This window comes from Athene cunicularia, assembly GCF_003259725.1.
Source record: "Athene cunicularia isolate RWA chromosome 17 unlocalized genomic scaffold, athCun1 chr17_part1, whole genome shotgun sequence".
NCBI lineage: Eukaryota > Metazoa > Chordata > Aves > Strigiformes > Strigidae > Athene > Athene cunicularia.
The window spans coordinates 6234617-6262187 of record NW_020799122.1 but is presented as its reverse complement, the minus strand read 5'-3'; the positions used below and the strand labels follow the sequence as shown (position 1 = coordinate 6262187).

General features: G+C 44.3%; 2 protein-coding genes across 2 annotated transcripts in view; one reads left to right on the top strand and one right to left on the bottom strand.

The window, feature by feature from the left end:
• Positions 1-15429, top strand: DOLPP1 (dolichyldiphosphatase 1). The gene is made up of 8 exons (XM_026860274.1): positions 1-21; positions 4157-4257; positions 5818-5902; positions 6172-6271; positions 7119-7217; positions 8562-8690; positions 9450-9539; positions 10038-15429. Exons 4-8 carry the CDS (start codon positions 6204-6206, stop codon positions 10072-10074), a joined length of 423 nt encoding a protein of 140 aa, XP_026716075.1. The 5' UTR covers positions 1-21; positions 4157-4257; positions 5818-5902; positions 6172-6203; the 3' UTR covers positions 10075-15429.
• Positions 13085-27571, bottom strand: part of CRAT (carnitine O-acetyltransferase) — a 17228-nt gene continuing 2741 nt past the window's right edge. The window contains exons 2-14 of the mRNA XM_026860273.1: positions 26403-26666; positions 25797-25915; positions 23520-23573; positions 22344-22509; positions 21586-21760; positions 20916-21094; positions 19790-19890; positions 19208-19327; positions 18589-18711; positions 18112-18247; positions 17573-17635; positions 16917-17054; positions 13085-16355 (exon numbers count right to left, since the gene is read on the bottom strand). Of these exons, the coding sequence (XP_026716074.1) occupies positions 16140-16355; positions 16917-17054; positions 17573-17635; positions 18112-18247; positions 18589-18711; positions 19208-19327; positions 19790-19890; positions 20916-21094; positions 21586-21760; positions 22344-22509; positions 23520-23573; positions 25797-25915; positions 26403-26666 (1854 nt within the window). The 3' untranslated portion in view covers positions 13085-16139. The remainder of the gene's footprint in view (positions 16356-16916; positions 17055-17572; positions 17636-18111; positions 18248-18588; positions 18712-19207; positions 19328-19789; positions 19891-20915; positions 21095-21585; positions 21761-22343; positions 22510-23519; positions 23574-25796; positions 25916-26402; positions 26667-27571) is intronic.

Below are 27571 nucleotides of genomic sequence, written 5' to 3'. Positions count from 1 at the left end.
GCATTGGATACTACTCTGAAGGTATTGGCTCACACTAAGCCTGAGGGTTTTTGTTTGATAACAACTCAACTAAATCATGTCATGTTGTGTGTATAATTAGGGTTGTTTTTTCCCGTATGCATTGCTTTGCATGGGATGACTTTGTGTTGCAGACTTAAAACTCATCTTCAGGGACTTCCTGTCTGTAGGGTGAGTTTCACTGGAGAAACGCCGAGTTCCTGGTTTGTTTGGGTTTTTTATTATTATTTGGAGAAAAGGAAAAAAAAAACTTCCTCTCTTCAGTGCAGCTGGGATTCTTAATGCTCTGGGACTTTCTGGACCTTCTCACGTTGGACAAATTCTTTAAGGAGAGAAACCTGGCATGCCAAACCCTTTCTCTGCAGAGTGACAGAGAATCTTCCTGTTTTCTCAGTCGTAAAAAGGGTGTTTACTACAGTCGGACAGCGGTGGAGAGGCAGGTGTGCAGAATCAACCCGTTGGTGAAAAGGTGCCTCGGAGCAAAGGTGCTCGTGCTGTGTGTGTACTTTGGCTCGGCGGTTCTCGTTGCTGTTCGCTATCAGCACGTGTTGCTCCTATAGGAATGTTTGTTCTGATAACCCTTGCTGTGATTTCTCTTTAGGGTGGTAGCTTGCCAGTCAAGGCTCATTTTGTAGCTAAGTAATATCTGTCGAAAGAAGCCACTCAGTCATTTGGCTTCTGTAATGCAAGGTTTTATGTTTAATCTTCCTGCAGGAGTTTCATGTCCGATGTGTGCTTTTTATGCTGTAATTTAAAGCCTCCTGAAGATATTTTTACTGTCCCACAGCTTGTGATATCAGGATATGCGCAAGTAGGGGAAATGATGATCCATCATGAATATTTACTGGTGTAAATGCCTGTGACACGCATACACCTCACGTTGTCTGTGCAACTTGCACTCATGCATTTAGTCAAGAACATACGACCAGCAGCAGTGCCACAAATAGATGCTTCGATAGGAAGCAGTGGTGGCGGTGGTAAAGCTAGATCTTGCGGTAGGATGTGGTTAGAGTGCTGTTGATTCACATTTTTACATTATATACAGGTTAAGCTAATGTGGTAAAGCTGGGATATTTCCACTGAAAGAATGCTGGGTAAAATGTTGAATTGGAGCAGAAGTAGATGCTGAATGAAGGCTGAAAAAATAGTGTGCTTCTGAGCTATGTATAGTGTTTCACCTGTTTGTCTCTTGGGTGCCTAAAAATGAGGCAGTTGTGTTCTTTATTTTTGCCTCATGAGCTCCAAATGATGCTCAGGGAAGGCTGGACTTTGAAAAAGCAGAATTTAAACCAAAACAAAACCTAGGCTATATATTAAATGGTTTTTCCTTTTGCATTTTTTTTTTCCCAGAGGTTTTGTCTCTGTTCTTACTGGTTGGAAGAATTGCTTTAAAATTCCCAAGTTTAGTAAAATGAATAAAAAATTTTTTTAATAAAAAGGCAGTGGGGGGGAAATCTTGCTAGATCTGATTGGACTTAAAACTGTCGGCTCTCCTGCAAGTCCCCTTTCTTTGGGAATAAGTCTGTGAGCGCACTGGAGCGTGAGCATGGATTGGAGTGACACAAGTAATCACGCTCCGAGGCCCCGGGAGCGCTGCGCGGCGATCAGCGCTGGCCTTTCTCTCGCAGCTTGCTTTGCCTTCTTCACGGGGGATTTCCAATCATTTTGGAGCTGGTTTAGTTAGTGCAGCTCTGCCTTGAACCGCCAATCTAGCGAGTGCATTTATGATGGTGTTCGTGAGTTCCTGGTGTAGCTCCCAGGGCATAGCAGAAGTGCTGCCTTCAGTTAGTGTGCAGCTATTTATTTCCCTCCTCCCCTAGAAAAAGTGGCTCCAGAATATGATTTTGTTTGATTGCCCTTAGCCACAGTAATATGAAATATTATTAATGCTATCTCTGTTCTATTTTAAATGGACAGCTGAAATGTTTGGGGAGCTGTTATGTTAAGATTGAGTAAAGGACTTGGTACTCTGCCTGCAGGCAGCATCTGGGAGCGATGGTTTCTGGTTCTCCAGGTTCAAGTGTGTGTTGTGTGCTGGTGAAGTCTGTGTGCCTTGATTTATTGGGTATGTCATCATGTAACATATAATGGAGGATCTTGAGTTTGGTGCTGCTGATGCTATTTAAATTAAAAGACTACTTCTTTAAGTATTCTTTCACCATCTGCAGAAGAAATAGAACCCCCCTGAGAAGATAAACAATCTCGTTTGGTTTCTACTTGACAAAATTACGGCTTTTAGTCTTGAAGTGCTAAGCCTTTATGTACCATGGATTAACAGTGAATGATCTGAAACATGGTGATTCCTTGATGATGAGCTTCCTTCAGCTGGTAACACTGGAACTGAGATTATTGGAAAGTATTACGAAAGGCTTTCAGGGTAGTTTTGATTATCTGGTGGCTTGTCTCATGAATTCCCTCATCATTTAAGACAGGATTCATTTTGTTGAGTGTGTGATTTATGCAAAACCATAAGGGGCTTGATTCTCTATTGCCAGGTGACTGATGCTGTCACATCCACTTTGCATTACCATAATACATTGCTGTTCTGCATTGGGAGCATTTGGAACCCACCTGATGCAAGGCAAACCTGCCATATGGTGCAAGAAAAGTTTCAAATTCAGTGTCTTCTAACACTTTTCAAGTTAAAACCAAAATAGAACCTCACTTCAGTGAAAACTCAGTATTGTGGGTTTTGTCCTCCAACTCTTCCCAGTTTCACTGGTGTTGCAAACTAAAACTCCTGCAAGTAATCCTTGGCTGACAATGTTGCTGGTTCCCAAGTCGAACCCAGTCTGGAATTCCAGAGGGATCTGTGCACTGCACCTGAGGTAACCACAACTATGTGGCAATAACATCAGCAGCGTGAACTTTGTAGCAGTGCAATAATTTTGTTCATCAGTTCCAGCATTCAGAGGCTGAGGTTAAAGTCCATTTTGCCAAGTGCTGTTTTAAAATGTGGGTGCGTGGGCTGGGGAGACTCAGTATCTTGCAGTGGAATTGATCTAGGAATGAGTCCAATGCTCAGCCTTGCAGAGGCATCCTGTTTCCTTCAGAGAGGAGGGAGGAAGGAGAAATTTATGTGGAGGCTGATCCTTTTGTATTCAGTGATGGGATGGAGAAGACCTAGTCTCTGAGAACTGATATAGGAAGTTCCCCACCTCTGAAGTTGTTCGCTGGGTTTATACCCCATTTTTTGCAGTGACTACTGTCTTTAAAGATTCTCTGGTAGCTAGTTCTCACTCTCCAGATGTGTATTGCCAATCTTGGAGCAAAATTACTCTGGTAATATTCTGTTCCCTCGGAATTTATACTGACATCTTCTCTCCAAATACTTTTGTGTGTCTTTTTTTTTCAGGGAAGAGGCAAGAGAAACTTAGATCAAAATAGATAGCTGTTTGCCTGCTTCTGTATCTGTGATAGTTCAGGATGAAGGTTTTGAAGTACCTTATGACCTCATGTGGGGTCCCATTGCTGCTCCCCCATTGTCCCTGGGGGATAACTGGACTGTTAGCTGTTTGGGGTGGAAGCCCAAAGTCACTTCTGTGTCATACAAGTGGGCAACCGGTTAGAAAGCAGTTTTCTTTTTTTCCCTTTATCTCCTGCTATGTTTAGCTGTTTATTTTCTCCCCATTTTGCTAATGCTAGTGTTCATGCAGACACATGGTGAGACAGATTAGGGAGCTGATCCAGCTGAAAACTAACCCATTTTAGTAAGGGGGTGGGAAAGGATTTGTTTGGGGAGTGTTTGCTGGCAATTGCTGGCAGAGGGATGCAATGTGAATGAGGGGGAGGGAAAGACGCTGCCTCTTTACAGCAGCCTGTGCTTATGTTGGATTAAAGTGACTCTGGGCCCACACCCATGGTCATTGTTGTAAATTGGCTGGCAGTAATCTCTGCTGAACGATGCCAAGCTCCTCTCATCCCCGCTTTTGAACCTGCATGTAAGGACTGCTGTCTTCCTTGCCTCGGCTCCTCTGGGCTGGAGCCGCAGCAGCAGTCTGCAAAATGGAGACTTGCTGCAGTGCTGAGTTTGCCCCTCTGCTCTCAGTGATTCAGGGCACCAACTGACCCACGCTCTGGTGGCAGGCACGTACCTGTGGAGTTCATACTGATTTGTTTCTCTTGTTTGTTTCCCTAGGTGATTTCTCTGGTCAGCTTTTAGCTTATTTGAGTCTTGGTCCAATATTCATTATTGTTGGCTTTGTAACACTCATCATATTCAAGAGAGAGCTTCACACGGTGAGTCCTTCTCTCCCTTCTCAGCTTCTCCTTATGACAGAAGTCTTCCTTTGTCACCTGGTGCTCCTGTATTCACACTTCTTTTCTCTCTTTAAAGAGTAAGCCTGGGTGAAGTGATCTTCCTGTCAAAGAACAGCAGGAGACACTTATCACCTGTACTAGGTTAAAGACTGCTTAGCCTTTGCTGACTTTTCTGTTGCTCTGTGGTATGTTTTGGGCATTGCCTGTCCAAAAACTTCAAGGGAGATGTCTGAGGAACTAGAGAATGCTGTTGCAGAGTGGGAACACTCCCAAGATCCAGTAGGATCATTGCACTGGTAGGTTCCTGCAAGATGGGCAGCATATGTAGGCTATTGTGTCTAACTCAGTAGGATGTGCTTTCTTTGAACTACTGAGGCAGAAAAGGGACGCAAAATAAAACCTGCAGACTCTGATGGGAGTGGATCCATCTGTAAGGACTGCTTCCCAGCTGTGAATCAAATCCCAGGGACAGAAGAGACTTGCTTCTGTCCAGATGACCAATGAGGGACTTCTTAGAATACATAATACTGCTTTCCGTCTGCTCTGACAGGTAGTTGGAAATCAGTGTCATGGATAAATTCCCTTTAGGAGGTGTAAACGTCTTGTAACATTTGCCCTCGGTAAACAGACAAAATAGGGGCCAGCGAAAGGATTTTGACAGCAGGTTTCTAATATAGGGCTGTGGTGTCATGGGAACCAGTAGCTTGGGAATGGGAACTTGTAGGTTATTAAGCCAGTGCTAACCAGGAGAGGCAGCTGTTAAGTTTTTGGAACCCAAAGGTTTCTTGTTGACCCAAAAGAGAATAAGCTAGAGTAACTACTGGACAAATCCATAGGGTTTTGAATACAGGGGCTTGTTGGGTGTTAGTAATAAGAGAAGTGTTGAGGTTGATTCCGAGTTCTTGATGCGGGAAGTCACCAGCTGGAGAGAGACTCTAGCTGGCTTGCAGCAGCCTGACCTGTATCTCAGGACATAGAGTGAAAAATTGCTTCATCATCTGGAATGGGACTGAGTGTTAAGGAGGCAGAGTATCATCACCAGCTGGGAATTCGATCACAGCAGCAGGACTAATTTAGGTGAGGTGTATGGACTGTGGAATTAAAAAGTAAAAATAAATGCTACAAGTCTGGCTCAGTTCGGAATGTGACTTCATTTTAGAATGAAGACAGCGACCTCGAGATGAAAATGTTCATGGAGGGAAAAGTCAGAAAGCCTGAAAAGTCACCTTTTAAAAGCTGTTTTCCCAAATAACAGTGTGGGCACTCCCCCTGTTGGTCGTCGGAGAAAGACAATCCCTCAAAACCCACCCTGTTAAAAAAGCATCACTTTCTACAATTGGTGGTGGAAGTATACAAACAGAATTACTATACAGTCTCACTTTTGTCTCGGTGTATCATCTGCTGAAAAGCTGCAGGTACATAATGTGTTGCCAAATACACAAAGTGGACTAAAAAATAAATGATTTTTTTCCTCCTTTCAATTTTGAAGCCATGGATGGATCTTATAGATAGGATGACACAGTTGTCTTGCCTTCACAGATCTCTTTCTTGGGAGGGCTGGCATTCAACGAGGGAGTGAACTGGTTAATAAAAAATGTAATCCGGGAGCCTCGGCCCTGCGAAGGTATGGTATGGCCCATTGGTGTCATGGTGTCGGTTGAGTTTTGAGTGGAATGCTAACTGGGGGGGTGTTAGAGGGTATTTTCCCCTTTGCCTCATGTTGGCTTTGGATGTCTGGGTGTAAGAAGGCTGGCAGAGCCATCTGAGCAGAGACGTGTCCTGTGAACTCATGTGCACATACTGCAGCAGAGTGGTCTGGCTTCACATCTGGAGCGTTCCAGCTGCTATGTACAGAGTAGACCTTGACCATACTCTTTCTTCTTCTCTTCCCAGAAGCCCATTCAACAGTGACCACAAAATATGGGATGCCGTCCAGCCACTCCCAATTCATGTGGTTTTTCTCTGTCTATTCCTTTCTGTTCCTTTATTTAAGGTAAAAATTCATTGTCAGGTTTTGGCTGTTAATGTGTTGAAACACCTGAAATAGATGGCTCCCTCGCTGCGTGCCACTTCAGTGGCATAATGGAATTAAATCTGAGGAATTGCACAATTCACTGTGGCTAGGGTGGATGAAGCATGTCTGTCTCAATCTGAATGTAGGACTGTAGTTACCATTGCTGAAAACTGCAGGGTACGGGTGGGCCTCCCATGCCTATCTGGGTACAGGTCTCCTGATTTGCTTTTTCTAAGCAGTGATGATCCACCAGTGTGAGGGAAGATGGGGGGGAATAAGGAGGAGGAAAGAAGAGCTGCTTTCTCACGTGTCTACTCAGTTTTGTCAGTGGGGTTGTCTGCAATCTTTTAGATACCTGTTGCCCACTTGCATGACCTTTTAGTTCATCTCCCTTACTGAGTACTGGTTTTACATGCTGTGCTGTGCTTCTCTGAAATTCTCGCTGGGGCATGGCTCTGTCTTGTGGCTCCATGTGTGGAGGAAGACAAAACTCGAAGTTCCTCCTAGCTTTGTGGATGATGGAGGGACTCTGGTGTCTTGGCTCCCTGTTGCATATGCTCAGCATCGCCTTTCACATCAGTTGCAGTAATTGTGAGCATTCTGCCTTCCATCACAGCAATCCCTGTTAACAGCTGGAGAGAGAGAAGTGTGGCTTTCTGGCTTCTCTTTAACTGCTGCCAGTGGGACAGATTGCTGCTGGGATGGTATCGAGCTGCCCATGACCCCACTGGAGTAGAGCTTTCCTAGGGTTTCAGAGATAGTGAGAACAGAGATAAGGACTGCTCAGCTCCCTGCCACTGTGCTAATGGCTCTCCATCTCTTTCAGAATGCACCAAACAAACAATGCGAGGTTTCTGGATTTACTATGGCGACATGTGCTGTCCATCTGCCTCGTCACAGTGGCTTTGCTAGTCTCATATAGTAGGTATGGAGCAATTGTTTGTCTTATGCTCTCATACAGTCCTGTGGCCTTTAGCAGCCAGCAGACCTGTCATCCTTTATCCTGCATTTCTGATGTAATTCTCGACGACTGCATTGTACAAGTCAGAGCTTTGCGGAAGTTGCCGTGTTGCCATGAGACCCTTCAGATAAGCGAAGGTGCTACACGTGTGGTGCTTCACAGGAGCATTTATAAAACCCAAGATCAGCTGAGCTTGTGCCAATTCCTCATCGGCTCCGTTGCCATGCTCTAGCCTCACTGCCTTGCCCTCTTTCCAGCACTAATCACGAAAGCCTTGCACCATGCCTTGACACACCAGTATCTGCAGCATGTGGGTTGCTACAGTCGATCAATCTGGTTGTTTTGCTTGAGCATTAGTTAATAAAAACACTTATAGCTGTTTGACTTGCAAGATTTAGTTGTATTAAGATAAATAAAGGAAATGAAACTTCGATAATGATTTTTTTTTTCCCCTTTAGTAGATTCAGGAAAAAACCACAAACATACACACGTATAAAATGAGCTCCACTGATTGGAAACCAGACAAATTCAGGCTAGAAATAAGGCCATGTTTTCCACAGGAAAGTAATTACCTTTTGGCACAGTTGACTGTACACCGTACACTACAGCTGATTCCTTATTCCTGGTTATTTTTAAAATTCTGACGGGACAATTTCATAAGAGAGATATGGTCTAATTCACACAAAAATTACTTTGAGGAAATCCAGTGGCCTGTGCTAGGCAAAAGGTCAGATAAGATGATCTTAATAGATTTATGATATATGAGTAAAAAGAATTTTGAATGTGAGTCATGTAGCTTGTGTGCACAGGTGACTTACCAGAGCATTAGTACAGCTTTGTGAATGGCTGCAGTCACTGTAAGCACGCTGTGGTAGTGCAGACTTTCATGCTGTCGCATTTGAGAGCGGCAAAATCATAACAAAAATGCTGTGTTCTTAAAAGCCTTTAAGCCCCAGCTTTGGTGGTTGGTAGGAGACTTGTCCCATTACTGGCTTTGGAAAAGTCTCTCGTGGGAACCAACAGTAATAGTTCCTCAGCTAATCCAAAGGTAGATGAAGAAGAATGTGGAGGGTTATTGAGTTAAGCTCAAAGTAGAAGCGCTCTAAGACGAAACTGCTATAGGAGGGAGGATGGTTTTTCCCCACTTTTTTTTTTCCACCTTTTTAATGAAAAAATTAAAGATACCCACTTTTAACATCTGGAGGATAACTTGCTCAGAATGTCTGAGGGTCCAGTGAAACATCAGCCCTTGTGTCGTGTCTCCTCTTGTTTTAAAGTCTGTCTGGTGACTCTTCTCTTCCACTGCAGGGTTTATTTGCTTTACCACACCTGGAGCCAAGTCTTATATGGAGGTGTGGCAGGAAGCATTATGGCCATAGCCTGGTTTGCCTTCACACAAGAGATATTAACTCCTCTCTTCCCAAGGATAGCTGCATGGTAAGTCTCTTTATTCTGTGGAGGTTTTATTCCTGCAAGTCTGCATTCTGTGACTTGCTGTTATGCTCATTAAATCAGTCCCTTGCAGTGAGCTGGTAACACAGGTGTAGTATAATTACCTGGCAAAAGAAAATTTTCCTAATCCATGGGTGTAAAAATTGTACCTTGCATCTGAAGCAAAACAAATGTAAAGATACTTCAGTCTCTAGTTGTAGCTGTGCAAAGCCTGGCTGTAAATGGGCCGCTCAAACTTCTTATGAGCCACCAAAGAAAGTTACAGATGTTAGACATGAGAATTCCTGGGTTCTGTTCCAGTTTTGCATGCTGACCATTGTGTAACCTACTTGTTCCTCCATGTTTTCTTGTGCATGCACATACAAAGGATCATATATCCATGTTTGATAGGGGTGGGGGAGAGGGGATCTTAAAGCAACTGTTAATGTTTGTGAAGCCCTACTGTGGCAGAGTGCTGGTGAAGCTTTTTGAGCAGAACAAGATCTTTCCTAATGAATGTCTAATGACCTAGTGAAATTGGAAAGGCATTAAATGTAATATAGTCTGGAAACATTGTATAAAGACAGAAAAAAGAAGAGAGGTTTTTTTGATTAAATTAACAAGGAGCTCTTTTCCCAGTCTGAAGTGTAATAGAACAGTAATGTTAGATCTAGGGCAGTTTTTGTGCCTTTTTTTAAAAATCAAATTTGTGGTGGAAAAAAAGTCTGATTGTTTTCCCCTTTCCATCACCTTGTCCCTTTCCAGGCCAATTTCAGAGTTCTTTTTAATCCGAGACACCAGCCTCATTCCTAACATCCTGTGGTTTGAATACACAGTCACGAGAGCAGAGGCAAGGTAAGTTTTACTGGGGGGCGGAGGAGCTGCAGCTGGTTTGACTTGTCAAATGTAGTCATTAATTTATTTTCAAATATGTAGATAGCTGCTGCGGGTAGAATAGTACAGAGTAAAGAAATACCAAGTTGTGGTTTAACTACTGCGTCTGGAAGGTGAGTTTGGAGAGTGTGAGATTGGAAAATGTTTCATTTAGATAGTATGTCAGCTCCCTAGCCCACGCTTTTTGCATTTTTAATAATCTCGCATCCACGTGCAAGCTTTTGCCTGTTTAAGATAGGGTGGGTGTCACGTTTAAGATAGGGTGGGTGTTTGAGGACTGTTAGAGGTGGGAAGGCTTGGTCTCCCTGTAGAGTATGGTGGGGGCAGCTTTATTTTTTGTGTGGAGCTAAAGCAGAGCCTTACTTCAATCCTCCGATCTTTTGCCCCTGGTTGGCTGCAGTACCCTGTGGTAGGGTTGGGGCCACCTCTCTCAGCCTTCCCCCTGTGTTGCCGTTGCAGAAACAGACAGCGCAAGCTGGGTACGAAGCTCCAGTGACTCAAAGTGTGGGGACCAGAGTGCACGTTTTAACGGAGACAGACAAGAGCAGAGACCTGGGAGCAGCAAGGAGCCTTTTAACAGACGGACCAAAGGAACAGGCAGGGACCATACCCAAAACCTGAAAGCCTTTGCTCTGCTTTAGCAGCTAGCTGGATGCTCCCTGATGCATGTGGGACCGTGCAGGAGTAGAAACTCATTTTCAACACAGATGCACATTGCCGGTTGGAATGTACCATCATGTCTACGTCAGGGGAGGGGGGAGAAAATGCCTGGTGTCATGTTCGGGGGAGGGAAAACCAAAAACGAATCCTTTCTGTGACTTTTTTCTTTTTTTTTTTTTTTTTTTTTTCAGCATGAAATATACACACTATTTATTTATTTTTTTAAATGGAACTATTGTTTTTGGGGTGGGTGAGGCATTGATTGTGTGTTTTGTTTTTGCTTTCTGTTTGGGTTTTTCTTTTTGGAAGAAGATGACAAAACTAATCTCAAGTTGATCATGCTTAATTAGGGCTTTTATTTTTAAAAAAACTTCTTAGGAGGGAGGGGAACTAGGCTGGGGTGACCTAGTCGGAAAGGAGAGGAAGACTTTCTGTCCTTTCTGCAACCAGTTTGGGAGATTAAAATCAATTCCAACTGCACTTTGTACAGATAGAAAGACTAAAGATCTGGTTTTAACACTAGTGACGGTTCTGCAGGGAAGCCTGCATGGATACCATTAAGAGGAGTGTGTGTGTGTAAAACAAAGGAAAAACTGAAATATACTGACTATTTTTTTTTTTCTCACTGCTGCTCCTGTTGTGTAATTAGCAAGAGTGTCTTTCTCAAAATCTCTTCTAGGTGGCAAGATTATCATACGTATCTCACGTTGATTGCATCTCTTCCTTTATACTTTTATTACCTCAGGGTTGCTGTGATCTGTACAGCTTCTGTTGTTGTACTGAGTGTGCTACCGATGGCACTAGGAAGCCCATTGGTTATAAGCAGTGCTGTGCTGCAGTAAGTCAGCCCAAAGCCTTACAAAATTCAGTTGCTAGTCTCTGTCTTAAGCACTGGATTTTAATTTTTTTTTTTTCTGTTAAAGCTTAAGGGAGGGATTTTTAAGAATGAACAAAGTGACAACCATAAATGATTAACAAGGTGAATGACTAATAACTAGCTCAGCTGCTGTCTGAATTATTTCTTGAAGAGTCCTGTTAGAATCCAACCATGAACTCAAGCAGTGAACTTGTCCCAGCAGACTCCTACCCAGTTACTACAGTGGCTTGGTCAGAGTTCTGCACTAGTAACCTTGAATGCTGAACTCCTACAAGCAAGTTTTGCTTTCTATCCTTCTTCCATTCTGATTCTTCGTCTGGCCAGTCAGCTCTCTGGCTGCTGTGTCTCTGTGGGAGTGTGCCTGCCATCTGTGTGTGCTGGTGATGCCTACAACTTCTGTGATCCATGAGTTAACCTGGCAAGGGCTCTACTCAAAGTGCTTCAGGGCTGTGCATGGACACTTTCTGTATTTCTAGTATATAATGCAGCAGTTCAAGTGTAACTACGGAGAAGTATTTATTCAAAGCACAACTGACTTGAACTTTCACAGATAAAGGACAGCTTCTGAACTGGCTCAAAGGTCATCGGTGTGCCTTCGATGCAGTCATGTGAGCAGAGGTAAAATGACTGTTACATCTTGGTCTTGCTGCCTGTTTTACTATCTCCACTTTAACCAGACTCCTGCATTATAAAGCTGCTTGAAGTGAGATGTGTTTCTGTTCATCTTGATTATTTTTATTTTTTTAAGTTTTCATCTGTGCCTGTTGCCATAGGAGTTTGTGTGTTCATATGGAGTGGGAGCTGCTGTAGAAGCTGATGGACAACCAGAGTGTTAACTGTAGAGAGCAGTGATCCTGATCTAGGAGATCAGGAGTGGAGGCTGTTTAAATTTCTGTGTTTAAGTAGATATGGGTAGTAAACTAACTGTTTTCCATTGTTACAGCAAATACATTTTTTTTTTTTTTAAGAGCTGTTTAGTATTTGCATAACATGAGCAATCCTGTTAACATCTGAAGGACCTGAGCACTGGATCCGCTTTAATGGTGCATCAGAATAAAGAGGGATCTTACAGCTTTCACAAGGACATTTGATCTGACTTAGAACAGCTCTACTAAAATGAGACAGGACATCAGATAGGCCACATGACATGGTGGTACCATATGTTTCAGTTTGAAAGCTGGTACTAATCACTTACATCTTGCAAAACCATTTATTTTCTCTTATATCTCTCGTAAGTTAACTTACAAAGCCAGAAGGGAGATCACAACTCTCTTCCCCTCAAGGACAAGGCTTGAAGAAGGGATTGTTTCAAGAGTGGCTAGCACTTCCCTAGCCTCTCTTAAGCTGTTATGCGAGACTGCTGGAAAAACAGTATGTGGAAGCACCTGTTAAGAACTAGAGCGTAGGGAAGAGGTTTCATCTCCTCATGGAGAGCAGTGTAGTATAAAAAGCTGTTCCACTTCATGTTGCCTTCAAACCCAAGCTTCCTACAGTAATTCTTAGGAGTAAGGGAGAAGAAGAGCTCTTGTGAGACACTGTAATAAACTCTCCTCTGTTCTCTGTGAGTTGTTTGTAATCTGCATCTTCTGCCTACTTCTGCTGTACCTTTCCAGAAATCTTTGCAGTACTTGATATAGTAGAAATTCCTTAGTGATCCCATGGATTTTCTGAACTAAATGGTGCTGTGCAGGAAAAAGATTTGAGCTCTGCCTTATCCTACACTTGTATGAAGTCTCCCACCATTAGTTTTCTGAAATAGAGTATTTTCTCTGGGGTATGTGGCTTTGCAAGCAGATGCTTTCTCTTCCTCCCCTGTACTCGAGGGGGCTGGATGGAGATACTAAGACAATAAAAGGAAGGTGACAGAATGCTGTGGTTCACTGTTCTTGCTGTCCCCACACAAACATCCTCCCATACGGGTAGTTATGTAACTTCTGCAGCGTCTAAGAAGATTTAAGACTTTTTTTGGAGCACTGTTTATTGTGTTTCAGTTTATTCAAAGAACATTTCAAACCTCTGCATGACATGGATTACACTACCAAAACAGTATTTAACACAGCTAACCAGCAAAGCATGCAACACTACCAGGCTGTGTCACAAATTGCACTCATACCCCAGGAGTTATCTGAATATTTTCAGTCTATGCATTTCTTAAATTACTTGTTCCAAATCAGTAGTTTTTCTGGAACTTAAGTTTCTCGTCTTCATGTGCCTTTAAGACAATGGACATCTCTTCATAAAATAATCAGAAACAGGGAGAATAGTATTCAGTAAGTCAACACCGAGAAAATCAAGAAGGTATGAATCAGAAGGACATCACATTTTAGAACTTGTGTAATAAGAAAAGACTTTTTAAAGAAAAAACCTTGTAATGATTTTATTGTCCTTTCAAGCACTTCAAAAATCAGCTTCATTCATCTGAATTTCAGCTGTGTATATCATTAAGGATGCATTAAGTGGTTTATGAGTCTTGTATCTCTTTCAGTGTGATAGTCTGCTTCTTGCAGCTGTACTCTGCTGAAGCTAGTGGGATATCCAGATTTAGATCCAGAAGATCAAGCCCATCTTCTGAGATACAGTCACAGCAGTGTGTACTTCTGCTTAATCTTTAATAGGCACTTTCCTTTGAGAGCCTTCCCCTTGTGAGACAGAAGTAGAAAAGGGCCAGTCTCAAATACTTAAGTGGCAATACTGTAGCATCAATGGTTGAAGGCATTGCAGACAGAGAAAAATAACTCATCCCCTAGCAACAGAGGTTGATTCAGTACAGGGGGAGGATTACTTTGGCAAAAGGAGTATTTTTTTCAAAGTAAAAGGCTCCATAAACCCAGATGTTGTTCCAGCAAGGTTTGGTCTTTTCTGTAGTATTTACACAATCACTTACACTTTAATAATACTGAGTATCCTCCTGCAGTTTTCAGTCTAATTCATACAGAGGAGTCAACAGAGCAAGGATGTGTGCTTGCAGGTTTGTAGTGCTCCTATTGGGTTTTTTTTAGACTATCTCACTCCATTCAGGATTCTTCTAAAAGATCAACTAAATCCATGTAGATGATGTGAAAGTGGCAGTTCATACAATCACTGGCTGTGCAGGTGAGTTTCAGTTAAATTTTTAAGGTTTATTTAGGTATAAGATAGAAGCTTTGAAATAATATCCTTTTAGGAAAAAATGCCGTAGTGTTGACTTGTGTCTTTCAAGAAGCAAATTAGAATGATTTTTTTCCTTTTACTCTAAACAGGTTTAGTGCAAATTTCTTCATATATATTCACCAAGGCACTTGATCACGTCCCTTGCTGTTCTATGATCAGAGAAGTAGCAATTATGATCAAATATTTCCCTGTTAACAAAATGGGCCATCAGACTCCTAATGCTTCTTGTGTATGGTGATGTCACAGCAGCCACATCTTGAAGGGTGTGCAATTTAAATATTAAATTTCTGTTGCAGAAATAGCACTAGAATTCTTCATTACCATACGGTTTTACTAAATAAAAGTAGAGTCAGGAGCTTGGATTCTGGCAGATTCACTGGAAGCAGTGCTTACAAAAATTCCTATGCTACAATTGTATGTTAATGTTTATATATAATCTTTTACTGTCTCAGGTTTGTCAACCGAACATGAAAAGACTATCATGAGATCATTCTCTCACAGAATAGAGCTGGCACAAATCTGAGTAACATTGCAGTAAGAAAAAACTCCAAGAGTGGCAGAAAAGGTGCTGTACTGTTACTGCAGGAACAATGGCTGCCACAGTGTGCAAACATCAACACTGCCCACGTGTTCTCAGCTTGCTTCCTGCTTTGCAAGGTTTTCTGCCTTGTTAAAGCAGAGTGATGTGAAAAAAAGGGTGATTCTGCAGCTGTTTTTTCTTTGACTCTAACAGATTTGAACTCTGGGGGCCATGAACAGAAGCATGTTCTGGAGTTCCTGATCAGGAACATTCTTACTTGTCCACGATTTAGGCATGACACATTAAGCAAAAATTTGTTTCTGAAAGCAAGGTATAAAAACACATTGGGTTAACGTGTACCCTGAGGGGGACTAGGTGTGTGGCCTTCTAGCTAGTAAACAGGTCAGTGTCTCTTTCTTTTCCTCAGTTCCAAAGAAATGTACAATGAAGCAACTGTCCTGCTAAATGCTTAGGCAATCCCTTCTAATTTCTGCTAATGTTAAGGTACATAAAGCCAAAGCAAAACCTGTGTGAGAGAGAAGTTTTGTATAAGCTTTGTGGGGAACAAGCTATATGCTGAGCCTGAAGATCAGTGGCCAGGACCACAACAGTAAGCTTAACAAAAAGCCCAGAACAACAAAAACCCACCTTAGTTTGTAGCAAATTATATTCTGTTAATAGGGTCAGTGCAACAGAAAGGACATCCCAGCATCCTAAAGTGAGGGCAAGGGAGCATTCCCAGGTCTGTCAAGCCTGTAATGGTCGGAGTGCCTGGGATAAGTAGTGCAGTGCACTCCAGTGAGGCTAGATCTGCTCTGACTTAAGAGCTGCTTTCTCCCTTTGCCAAAGTTCAATGTTGAAGTTTTGCTGGAGCAGCAGAAAAATCTTCAGTCAAGTTTGAAACATGCTACACTCTTCAGAAAATTAACCCAGCAAAAAGACTTGGTCTTATAGTAGTTCCATCATATAATAACATTCCCTGCTTTTCCTGGAGAACTACCTTCCTCACCAAATGGATTTAGATACTGGTAAGGACTGTGCTTTCTGTATTCCTTTACAGTAAGTTCCATAGAAATCATGTTTCAGTCCTCTTTGAGGACAGGAAGGTGCACTTGGCATTGATGGGAGAAGACCCGTCAGTTCTACTTCAGCTTAAGACAGTGTTTCCTCTCACCAACAGAGTCTTAATATCTGAGGATGACTATTCTGTAACCTCTTCCTGGAAACAAATGGTAGATGCTCTCTTAGGTTCCAGTCAGGGAAGCTGTCCTCTCAATCATTTTCTGAGGAACTGGGAACTTCGGTGCCTGAGGGATATCCCCTTTAGTTGGGGGTTTTGCATCATGTTTGCCTCTTACAGTTTGGATTTAGGAGTGGACTGGAGTAAGATCCTCATGTCTAGCAGTGCCTTCTCAAGGTAATGTGCCATGCGGGCTGCGTTTGTTTCAGCACAGCTGTTGAATGCTGAAATTGCAAAGTTGATGTGTTCATCCATAGGGTTGTAACAGATTCCATAGCCATCTGGAACCACGGGACCAAAACACATCACGCAGTCTGTCTTTGCTGGGACCTGGGGAGACAATGTGATTAAAATCTTTGAACCAGTCAGAGAAATGTAGCCATCAAATGCTAACAGCCCTGTCAACAGGAGAAGCAGCTGCCATCTCGTTAAAATGCTCTAGAAAAGGGCCTTTTTGATCAGACCCACCTAGCACCACATGCATGCTGGATTGCACCGTTTAATAGCAACGTGTTTTCCTATGCACTCACAAAGGAGTGCTTCTCCCCAAGATAAGTTTCTGGTAAGTCACAAGCAGAACTTAGTGAGAATCACAGCACAGGAGATGAACATAAAGCTGTTCTGGCAGCTAACTTCGATTGATCTCGCTTGCATATAGACACCAAACACTTCTGGTGATCTTGGCTCTGGTTATGATAGTTTTTTACAGGGTTGAGAGGGACTGTGGCAGCCATAAGATCAGATCTCCAGCTTTATGGGATTGGTAGCAGGCTTAAAAACTTTTGTCCCCAAATGAAGATTGGCTTCTAGCAGAAGCAAGTGAAGGGGAAATGTGGAGAAGGGCAATGAAAAGAAACAGTGCACTTTCGTCTTTGCTCAGATGAGTCCTACCTGGCTGGTTGAGAGATTGAAGTGTGTTGCAACAGCATAGGCTGTGTCCATGAACAGCTCAGGCATGCTCACTAGGTCCTCGATAGCTTGAAGCTTCAAGCCTAAGAGGTGACGGTCTATTGCATTGCCCCTTATTGCCTGGAAGGAAGGAAGACTAGATGAAAGCCTGCCTCGCAGGTAAGCCAGCAAAACTCTCTTTCTTTGGGTCAACAAAAAGAATACTTCTAAAATTCTCTAAAGGTTTGAAGTTAGACAGAAACTAGGTCTTGCCTTTAGGACCAATAGTCCTGTTTGGAAAGACCATGAAATTAAACACACCAGTGGAACCAACCTTACCGTTCCTGCTCATGGGCTCCTTCTGGTTTAAGGGGTCCTCATGCAACTTTGGCATTCAGCAACAAGGACAGTGAGAACTGAAGCTATTTTCATATTTGATTTTCTCCTTTAGGTCAGTCACAAGGGACACTTAAACCACTAGCTAGAGAAAAAGGATTCAGTCTGTGGCCTAAGAGCACTGTCAGATTGGAGTTAGATCTATTCAACAGCCCTATCAGCTACGTTGCTCTGTCAGCAGAGAGCTCTCAAGGCCTTGTCTTTCACCAGAACCCTTGTTTGGTAGGTAAAACCCCAAGTCTGGCTGCAGAGAGGACACTCACCATATCAGTGTATTCCCTGTGGGCCTGGGTAGCTCTCCTCAGCAAGTCTGCTTTCTCCTGGTCCTGAGAACACACAGATCTGTAAGTTTTTCTGCAGAATGGAAAAATCTCATTTTGGCTGTTCCTCTAGGACAGAGGGTATTTCTGCCTGGTGTATCTATACTAGACTCATTTTTAGATTTACTAGATTTAATTTTTACATCATTTTGTTTGGCTGTGTTACTCCATTCACAATGGGGTTCTCCATCCATCATCATCAGAACTTAGTTTGCTAAACAGAGTTTTAGAAGGGACATACTTCTTTTTGGGGGGTTTAGAAATATCCACATGTTGTTTCCCAGGCTTTCAATACATGTGAAAGGAAAGCCAAATGAAACCCAAGGTCTATAACTGTATACTCCAAGCTAGATTTTAGCTCAGCTTCCTATCAGATGCAGTTCTGCTTAGCTGAAACCAGCTGACAGGGGGTTAGCCAAATAAACAGCTTTCCTCTTTTTCTGGAGCGGAGTCCTCTTACTCCACCTCTTTGAGATCCTCACCGATTTGTCGGGGCTGTCCATTGATTGCACAAACTTAAGAGAGTCCACAGAAGTGGAGCGGATGGTGTCTGTGCGGCCCAGGCGGAACATCCTTAGCGACGCACTCTCATACGTGGCACAGGCGTGGCCATACATCCTGGAAGAGGGAGAAGAAAGTCACAGAAGTGAGTTTGCCCTGGGAGAAATGGCTCTTGTGAAGCAGAGGAACTGGGAGGAAGGGGAAGACTTTATGTCAGTGAGTCCCACTGACAGCTGACCTCTGATGCCTCCTTGCTAGGATTGTATGCACGAGGGGTAAATCTCTCCTGCTGCAGCTGCCACAAGTGAGATCTGCTGTTCAGTGTGCATGGGGAAGATGTGGGATTGGAAGGCAGGCCCTAGCAGCCCCCCAGAGACTGGTCTGTGCCACCTTTATCAAGTTTACATGTTTGAGACTGATGGTGAGGAGGTTGAGAAGCTACCTAGTGGTGGTCTTACCTGTAGTACGCCAGCTGCAAGGCCAGCTGGATAAAAGCATCAGGACTTATCTTCTCTGACTTGGGGAAGGTTTTCCCAAATTGATGAAAAACCATGACTTTGACATCCAGGTCATCGACCATTCTGCAAAGAAAGAAAGAAGAGTTCCTTTGTCTGTTGCGTGTTCTTGTAATGGAAAAGGTACGGATTTACTTTCACAAGGCTCAGAGAACAGGCTATCAGGATCTGACCTACACAGGGACAGAGCTCCATCATTTGCTTGGGTGGACCACAGAGATAAGCTTTTATTGGCCAATGCTGAAAATTTTCACCAGGTTAGATGGAGTTCTGTATGTGTTTACATGCCAGTACCCCTAGTTAGATCCAGTAAAGCCCTGCTCTTTTTCAGTAAATGGGATGGATTGGTAATTACCCCTTTCTGGCACCTTTGAATTTATTCCTGGCAGGTGGCTTTAGTGTGCTCTTCAGCTGGGTTCAATGCTGTTGACCCAAGAAGTCACTGGGAAGACTCCCTGGCTACAGTGGGGGAAGCCTCATTTAAACCACTGACATGATCCAGAGGGATACATGAATTACTCCCCCAGTCACTCATCACACCTCTCCACTGCTTCATACTTACATGTTGAGGTTCTGCTTTGCCTTCTCTATGTCATTCTTGATTTCTGGGGTGATGTTAAACCGCAGCTTTTTGGGCATTGGCAAAGGAATCATGGGTGATCTTACCAGCTCGGGTTTCTTCCTACATAGAGAAATGATTATGTTTAACCAGATCTTTAACATGAGGCTCAGCTAAGCACACCAGAACCTGGGTAGAAATGCACAGATCTTCCGTAACACCTTGTGACATTAGTTACAGGCCGAAAAATTCTTCACAGTGCCATTACAGTGTTTTTTGAAGGGCACGAATAAAATGTCTTCTGTGCCTTCTGCCCAAAACAAACAGCTCTTCCAGGCCAAAGTCCTGTTAACTCTGAACAGTGCAATTTCCTGAGAATGGAAGCAATAGCAAAACTTCTCAGAGTAGCTTGGCCACTCAATTCTTATCACTAATACAAGAACTGCAATACCTCATTAGCACAACACTACCCTTCCTCCAGAACAAATTCCTAGGGGGTGAGCTGGGAAGAGGCATGTTCTTGGAGAGCAAGTGGTTTAAAACCTCCCTCCAATGCTAAAGAAAAGTAGAAGAGGCAGGACTCACGTGTACTCCACGATGTGATCCAGAAGAGCAACAATAGGTGGGCCTTCTGAGGGAGCATGCTCGTACACAAGACCACAGGAGCCATCTTCAGCAATGATGAACTGTGAGAGAGGCAGGAGAGGACAGACGTGAGTGTGTGAAGGAGCTCTCCAGAGAGATCTCCCTATCAGCTCTGCATCAGAACGGACAGTGATCCTGTCCTTGTACACTGGAAAGGTAATGCAAAGGTTTTATTGAGCAGAACAGCAATGGAAGCCTTTCAGTAGGCATAGAAGATCTGATAGCACTGTTACAGCTCTGTAAAATCACCTGGATAAGGGTGTGCCCTTAGATACACTGTTGTGCTCAGTGTCCCAGCAATAGAGTGGTTCAATGGTTCTGATTTACTTAGATGCACATGTAATACAGGAATCATATCACCGTGTGCCTGCTTTCCCTTCTTAATTAGTGGGAACATCTAAGTTTTATCCCATCAATGAAGAGTTCCATACAGAAACAAAATAACCGAAAACATTATGAAGGGTTCAGCAGATACGAGAAAAATCTTTTAAAGCACCATTGCTACTATCCACAAGCCAGGCTACACCAACTAATGAAGGAGAAGCTCAAACAGTGGCTGCTGTTGCAAGTTCTTGACATGACTGAATGGAGAAGAGATCAGAGGGATGCTGTGGGATGGCAGCTTATGTTTGAAAAAAACAAGAACAAAACCACCATAGGGCAGCTTCTGGCAGAAATAGGAAAAGTGACAAGCCTAGAGGAGATACAAGGAACAGACCTCCCTGTGGCTGGGCTGCCTCCAAGCAGATGAGGCATTGTTCACCACAAGCAGAAAACTGATTTACAAGGAACACAAATAACTGCTACGCTGAATAAGCGTGGGCAGAGACAGTAAAAGAAATGAAAGTCCCTGAGGCAGGAATGAATGCTTGTGGTGGCTGCAAGGGAAACCATATGATCTCACGCTGTCAGCCACCACGCCTCGTCTCCTCTATTTCTCCGCTCTCTTGATAGGAGGAAAACTTTCCTGCAAAAGTTTGCTGGATTTCTTGGGCCTTTGTAGTTTCACAAAAAAGCATCTCCTCTAGACCCAAGTCTTCAGCATCTTTAGAGCATCAGCACTTACTTGAAGGGTTTTGTCAAACCATCGGTTCCCACTGTTCCAGCGGCTGCCTCCGCCGTGCAGCATCTGAGCAGCCACGCGGCTCTTGTAGATGTCCTCAGACACCCGTGGCATAGGTGCATCAAGGCAGACAGTGCAAATGCTCTTCTCGATTGTACGCACAGATTCCTTGTTGGTCTTATCTGGGAGAGAAATGAACAGCAAGTAAGGAAGGGGAGTTGAAAAACTTGCATTTTAATTAGACTGAAATCTGAAAGAGCAGGTCAGAAGGACCCGGTGTGTTGGCTTCCCATTGTACTTCCATGCAATACTGGTCATTTAGGGGTGTATATAGTTACTAAAATTGTAGCCAGCTGGGTTGTTACAGATGTGAGCATGTTGCATTCACTCTCTTTTTTTCATGTTTCTCACATCTCATTCATTTGCAAGGCAACAAACTAGGATTTCAGAGTTTCTAACAAACCAAGCTTCAGACCTTCACCCATGAACCTTCCAAAACAAAAATAACAACACTTTGCAGTGAAATTAAGTTGCTTCTTTGAGATGGAAAGCTCATTTTATCTGTCCAGAACAAGCTTCCAAAGGAAAGAACTGAGGAAAGCACAGCGGTGAGGTTGGTAGTTCCAGCGTTTGTGGTGTTCGTTAGCATTTGCGTGTTAGGGGCTCTACAGACCTTTCAGAAGGTTGTTGTAGGCTTTTGCCCAGCTGTTTCGGTGGTTGGTGGTGAGGATCCCAATAGGTTCTTTGTTTGTTTGGAGGGAAGTGTTCCATATCTTCTCCAGCTGAGTGAAGAGCTGGTCAGTAGTAAGGGGACTTCCGTCACTGTTGTAAACATCCAGCTCAAAGAACTGAAGGTGAAAAGAATGGGCAAGGACAGAGACAGAATAGGAGAGATCTTTATTGTGCAGCCCTAGAAACAGGGAACAGCCGCTTTGAGAAGGTGAGACCTGACCTAAGAACTCTGCTGGTAAGGAGACCTTTGAAAGACTCTCAGAATTAAGAGACCAAAGTCCAACTTCCCTTGTAGGGCATAAATACAGTCCAGGTTTAAGAAGCTCAGAAACTATGGTAACGAGGGCCAAAACACATGAATTCCTATTTCTGAGACACAGCTGTGGTGGTAGTGTTTGTTCTCCAGTTTCCACTTTCAATTTCCAATTCCAGACATGATCTCTGGACTTTGAGAGACAGGAATTGCAGGGACAAGAAACAGAGGAAGGGAGCAATTTTTCTGCCTCATAGTCTGCTGCTCACACACAGCAATGGAGCTGTTGGCCAGCTAAGGCCAAAGGGGATAAGGGAGCAGAACGAATCCCTGGTGAGGGAGCCTTGTGGGCAGAGACTTTCTGTTGTTCCCTTTCCTCTGGACCACAGCTAGCTGAAAGGGACACTGGGATCTGAACAAACCTCAAAAGCTCAGCTCAGCCATACCTGGAAGTTGTGAACCACTGTGATGTGTCTGGACTGCTTCTTGCCTTTGGCATAGTTGACAATGGAGTCCCGCTTGGGCCCGGGAATGCGGCAGGAGGAGAGGATCTGGTAGTACTGGTTCATGCAGAGGGGCTTCCCACCCATGTACTCCACTGGAAGGGTCTCACTGGAGACACAGCAAGGTAAGGAGGAAGGGGGAGAGAAAAACAGATGGGTGAGGCAGCCTGCACTCCCCACACCAGACAGGCACAGGCTCAGCCGTGCAGCTGCTGTCACTCACTCCAGCAAGACATAAACGTGTTGCTGGTATAAAAAAAGGGGCCATCCTTCCCCATTCCCATCAGCTTTCTTAGTAGGGGCTACAAAAAACATCTGTTTGCTGGCCTTTCATTTGGCAAAGGGAAAAACACTGTCCTCTGTAACACCAGAGAAATAGATCTCTGGACTTACTACATATCTTAGCATGCACCATGCTGTCTGCAGAGCAGAATCCAGGGCACAATATACTGGGAGATGTTTTGTTTTCTGTACAATGGTAGAAAGGGGGGTTTGGCTATAATTTTGAGTGGTGAGTGTCTGATGTGCTATCTATGACTCGTGAACTAGACTGGGACTCAATCAGTTGAGCAGTCACATTCCAACTACCCTTCTCACGGCTGGCCCTGAGCCTTGTCTGAATTGGGATGTAAAGGTGTGATGTTGGTAAACACATTTTTGGAACATAAGTAAGGCATGTTCAGCAGGGTTTGTTGGTGATCAGAAGAAAAAGGGTAAGGAGCAACAAGTTAGTTTAGAGCTCATCCTGTCTAGCTGGGAGATGAGAAACACCAGAAACCCAAAATGAGAGAAACCAATTCCTGCTGTCTGAGCTGTAACTTGTTCTGTGGGTAAACAAAAGTATGTAGCTCCACAGGACTTTCAGTCAGGCTCACTCCCTCTAAGCATGTACATATGCCAATGAAAGTATTAGGGTAAACAAAGAACATGAAGCAAGTAAATTTGTTTTTCTAGTGGTGGTGACCTTGGCAGTGAGCAGTGATGTTGATTACAATACCTCTTTTCAAATATGTGCTGTCTTCTCTTGCCTTTCTATTTGGAAGGGAGAGTTATTGACTAGGCTCAGCGTCTCTATGACTGTAAAGAACATGTCAGAAGTCAGGAGGGTCGTGAACTCACTTGTCAATCATGGTCTTGAAATCTAGGATGCCCTCGATCAGCTTGGCAGCAAACCTGGAAAAATATTAAGTGTAACAAGTTGAGATTCAAACACAGAACATCTGGGGCTGAGGAACTAGCTGAGGGCTGGCAGAGCTTCTCGCTGCTCCTTACAAAGTTCAGCCTTTCTGCCAAGCCCCTATTGTGCCCATCTCTGGTTAGCTGATACAGCCACTCTGGGGCTGTGATTTGAAATTGCTGGATGGTCCTACCATGTAGTGCTTTCTTTTTTTATGTATCTTACTGTATAATCGAGGAACTCTGGACAACTTTCAAGCAAGCAGCATTTGGTCCAGATGCATAAATGACTCTAACAGCAGCATTTTTTACTAATGTGTTCTGATTTTATCACATCCTACTTCTGAGTCTTAGCATTAAAACAGCACCAAGAAAAGGGGGTTTCTGCCCTTCCAGGGCCAGGGGCCACTTCTGAGCTTCAAGCCAAGATGCAGCTGTATCTCCCTGCATCCAAGACTCACCACTGCTGACTTAGTTCTCACCCGATGTTTGTTCTGCTGCTAACGCAACTCTTAACAGCATGCCTCTGGCACTGAGGCATCTGAAACAAATGCAGATGTGCCACATGCTGACTGACGCTGAGGTGTTGTGTTTACCAGGATCAACATAAACACTGCCAATGCCAACTCCCAGCAGGGAGGGGGACTGTGACAAGCCACATTAAACTGCTTAGCTGGGAATGACAGGTTGGCCTACTCTGACCTGGGAGCTTCTCACCCAAGCAAGGGAGGAAGGAGGCAGAAGGTCACTGTGACAAGAGGTTGCAGTCAGCTGAGCTTCAAAGGCTTTAAAGTGGTGAGAGCATTTGGCATTTGCCAGCAGTGTCATCTAGGTTTGCTCAGCCTCCCCATCCCTCGTGAAGATCAAAGGACGTAACTCCAAGAACCTAAGGGCTGCTGAACAAAGAAGACATCCTGCAAAGTAGTTTTCAGTGAAAATTTCCCAGCCTTATTGCAAAACCTGAGGAAGCAAAACAGTTGGGACACAACAGTGAGAGAGCCTTTGTTCCTTTCCAGAGAGCAAACAGCTGTGGAGCAGAGTTAGGGCTTGAGGGGGAGACAAGGGAGAGGTCAGTGATTTGTTTTCAGTCAGCACTGTTGTCAGATTAAGGAATGGAGAACTCCAATTTCTAAACTCGCCCTCTGCTTCCTGAAGCTTTAGTCTCAAGCCATGCTGTCAAACTTCTTCCTGCAACCACAAACTATATAAACATAGATTTAGATAGTATTTTACATGGGAGCCCAGATTTTTATGCAGCTGCTCGATTCCACTGGTTGGAGTACCGGTAGTGCTCCAGATCTTATCTTCTATTTGGATAACTTAAGAGTGAATAATATGAGAGAGCGCTTCCAAAGACTTTGTCTAGTCTTGCGCTGTCCCTGTAAAGCTCACCCTCTGCACCTCTGCTCAGGTGTATCCAAGGGAGTGGGAGGGAGAGTTTGTTCTTGGCCTTGCTGCTTTCCCAGCTGGTACGTTTGATATGCCAGAGCTGTAATGACTGGCAACTGTGGCAAAGGTAACTGTATAAAGGTCAATGCTAAAGTTTTGCAGGTGGATTTAACAAACTCGTGGTGGTTAAAAATTAAAGGGAGATCACAGGGAAGAGAGGACATGGCAGGGTTTGATTGCAGAGAAAAGCTCAGAGTGGAGAGGCTGGACACTGTTAAGTTTCCCAAACCATAAATCACAAGTGAAATGACACAATAGGGGACAGTCCCCTGCAGGAACAGACCAAGGGATGGTCCCTGCAGTGGCTTCCCCGTCCCTATAAATCAGCAAATTCCAAAGGTGTTTCTGGTTGTTTTCCCTTACATGCCTGAGCTATTTTCTATGCCTCTCTTAACTGCACACACAATCTTAATGCCTCTTAGTCTTGAGATATATCCTCAAAATGCCTCCAGCCAGTGATTTGGCCATCTTGCAGTGAAGATCTGTGCAAGAACAAAGACCAAAACTTAGAGGTTTTTGTAGTCTCTGTGTAGTACCTGAACCACTGGACTCTTTGGTTTTCCCCCTTGATGAAATATTTAGTCTGGTGCAACCTTACAGCCTGGCAGCCTTTCCTAATCTGTACAGCCCTCTTGCACAGCACAGACAGCTATCAAACTTGAGGACCACATGATAATTACTTCCTTTCCAATCAGCCTGAACACCCTCCTCCCTGTTCAGCAGATAGCTCATCCCATCTGAAACCTAGGGAAAGGTACAAAAGGCTTTTACCTGAGCTGACCTTGTCGATCCAGAAAATCCTGTTTAGGTAAAACCACACCTGGGCTGGAGTGGACCACAACTGGCAGGCGATATTCCAGGTAAGCTGTCTTCAGCCACCAGTCTGAGAGCTGGGACGGAGAAAGGCAACATGCAGGCATGGCATCTGCTGCTCTTTGACCCAAGCCCAGCTGAATGGTCTCAGCATCCTGCCCCCAGTTCCGTCCCACACTTTGCAAACAAACTGTTTGGGTTTTATGCTTTGTACATGGAAGGGTAGAGGGGGATTGGAGTAAGGCAGTGGGGGCTCTTGGTGCAGGGCTTGAGCAGAGTGTTTCCTTCAACTTCTCTGGGGGGGGGCAGCTGTGTGATGCTAACAGGTTAAAGGCTTCAGCAGCCACAGACAGGGTCAGTGACTCCCTGTTCTGCCACAGATCTTTCTGATCACCCAAGTCCTGGTGAGGAGCTTGCACAGCTCGGGGTGGTCAGCAGCAGACTGGTCATGAAGGTGATGCCATAAAACCACAGGTGCCAGTGGATGCAGCCAGGACACTGGAGAGATGTGCATCAGACCTCCACCCTCCCTAACCAGAGCCTGGGGCCAGAGTCCCGACCTACCCAGTTCTCTGTTTTCTTGGCTCTTCTCTCCAGGCCTTTCTGCAGCCTCTCCCCAACGCCTCCTGGCTTGCGGAATTCAGCCACCAGCTCCTGCGTGTGGTTCAGCTCCTCCTCGCTGATGATGGGTTGCAGGGCCAGCAGGTAGCGGTCCAGCGTTTGCTGGAGTGGCGGCACGGGGAGATGAGGCAACGCTTCCTGGTGAAGTTGGAATCTGCCTGGGATCTTGCCTAAAGCTGTCGGCTTCAGCAGGCCGTAGGGCCTGGCCTGCAAAGCACAGAGCAAATGTCGAGACAGAACTTTCCCCGATGTGCATGAGGTAGCAAATAACCTGGATTTGGAAGTCTCCAGCCCAACCTCTCTCTGAGGGCACACAGATATCTCAGCACAGCAGCAGAGCACACAAAGTGCAAACACAAGGCACAGGTCTACTGATTGCATGCTAGAGATGGTTGTAGGACATCCAGAAAAGCTGCAAAAGAGAAACCTGATCTCCCAAGATACTGATTCTTAGCTCATCAGAGGAAATGCTGCCAAGATAATGATCTATCTCCCACTCTCAGGGCACGTTCCAGCTGACAGTCTCCGTGTGTTTGACAAAGTCAAACCCTTCCACCCCTTGGTAAGTGGGAAGAAAGTAAGTCACGAAAGAAATATTCATCTTATAAGCTGTCAGAAGCTGTTTCTTTACTTCTTAGAACAGCATAAGGCTAGAAAGTTAAGCAGAAGCCTTGTGCCAAATCAAACTACCCTTTAGGCTTTGAGGAGGCAGAATTTAGTTCAGTTTGAGGCAGGAATAAAATGCCTCTTCTTGTGCTGGCCAGGGATTGTACATCACCAGCCATGGCCAGGGAAGGACTGGCTGAGATGTGTAGGCCTTGGGGCAGTGCTCCTTTATGCCAGCAAACCTCCCAGCTATATTAAGAGAACCTCTATGCAGTTGTAGCAGTATGGGACTGGCCCAATTACAGGACCCTTTGGAGGGGGAACAGGGAGAGCTCTTCAGGAAATTGTGGGTGATACTAAAAGGCTCCTGGGGTTTGATGGGGTCATGTGGGAGTAAAAGCCTTAAAAAGCACTGTACCATTTCCCTGGGTAGAGGAATGAAGTGGAACAAACCCAGTTGATAACCAGGAAATGAACTTCCCAGTTCCCCCCCCCCCCCCCCCCCC

What these genes read in the sequence shown, in the direction of transcription:
- DOLPP1 (XM_026860274.1), top strand. Translation starts at nt 6,204, where the DNA reads ATGCCGTCCAGCCACTCCCAATTCATGTGGTTTTTCTCTGTCTATTCC. An exon ending in TTTCTGTTCCTTTATTTAAG is followed by an intron (nt 6,272 to 7,118) that starts GTAAAAATTCAT and finishes CATCTCTTTCAG; the next exon opens with AATGCACCAAACAAACAATG. An exon ending in TTGCTAGTCTCATATAGTAG is followed by an intron (nt 7,218 to 8,561) that starts GTATGGAGCAAT and finishes CTTCCACTGCAG; the next exon opens with GGTTTATTTGCTTTACCACA.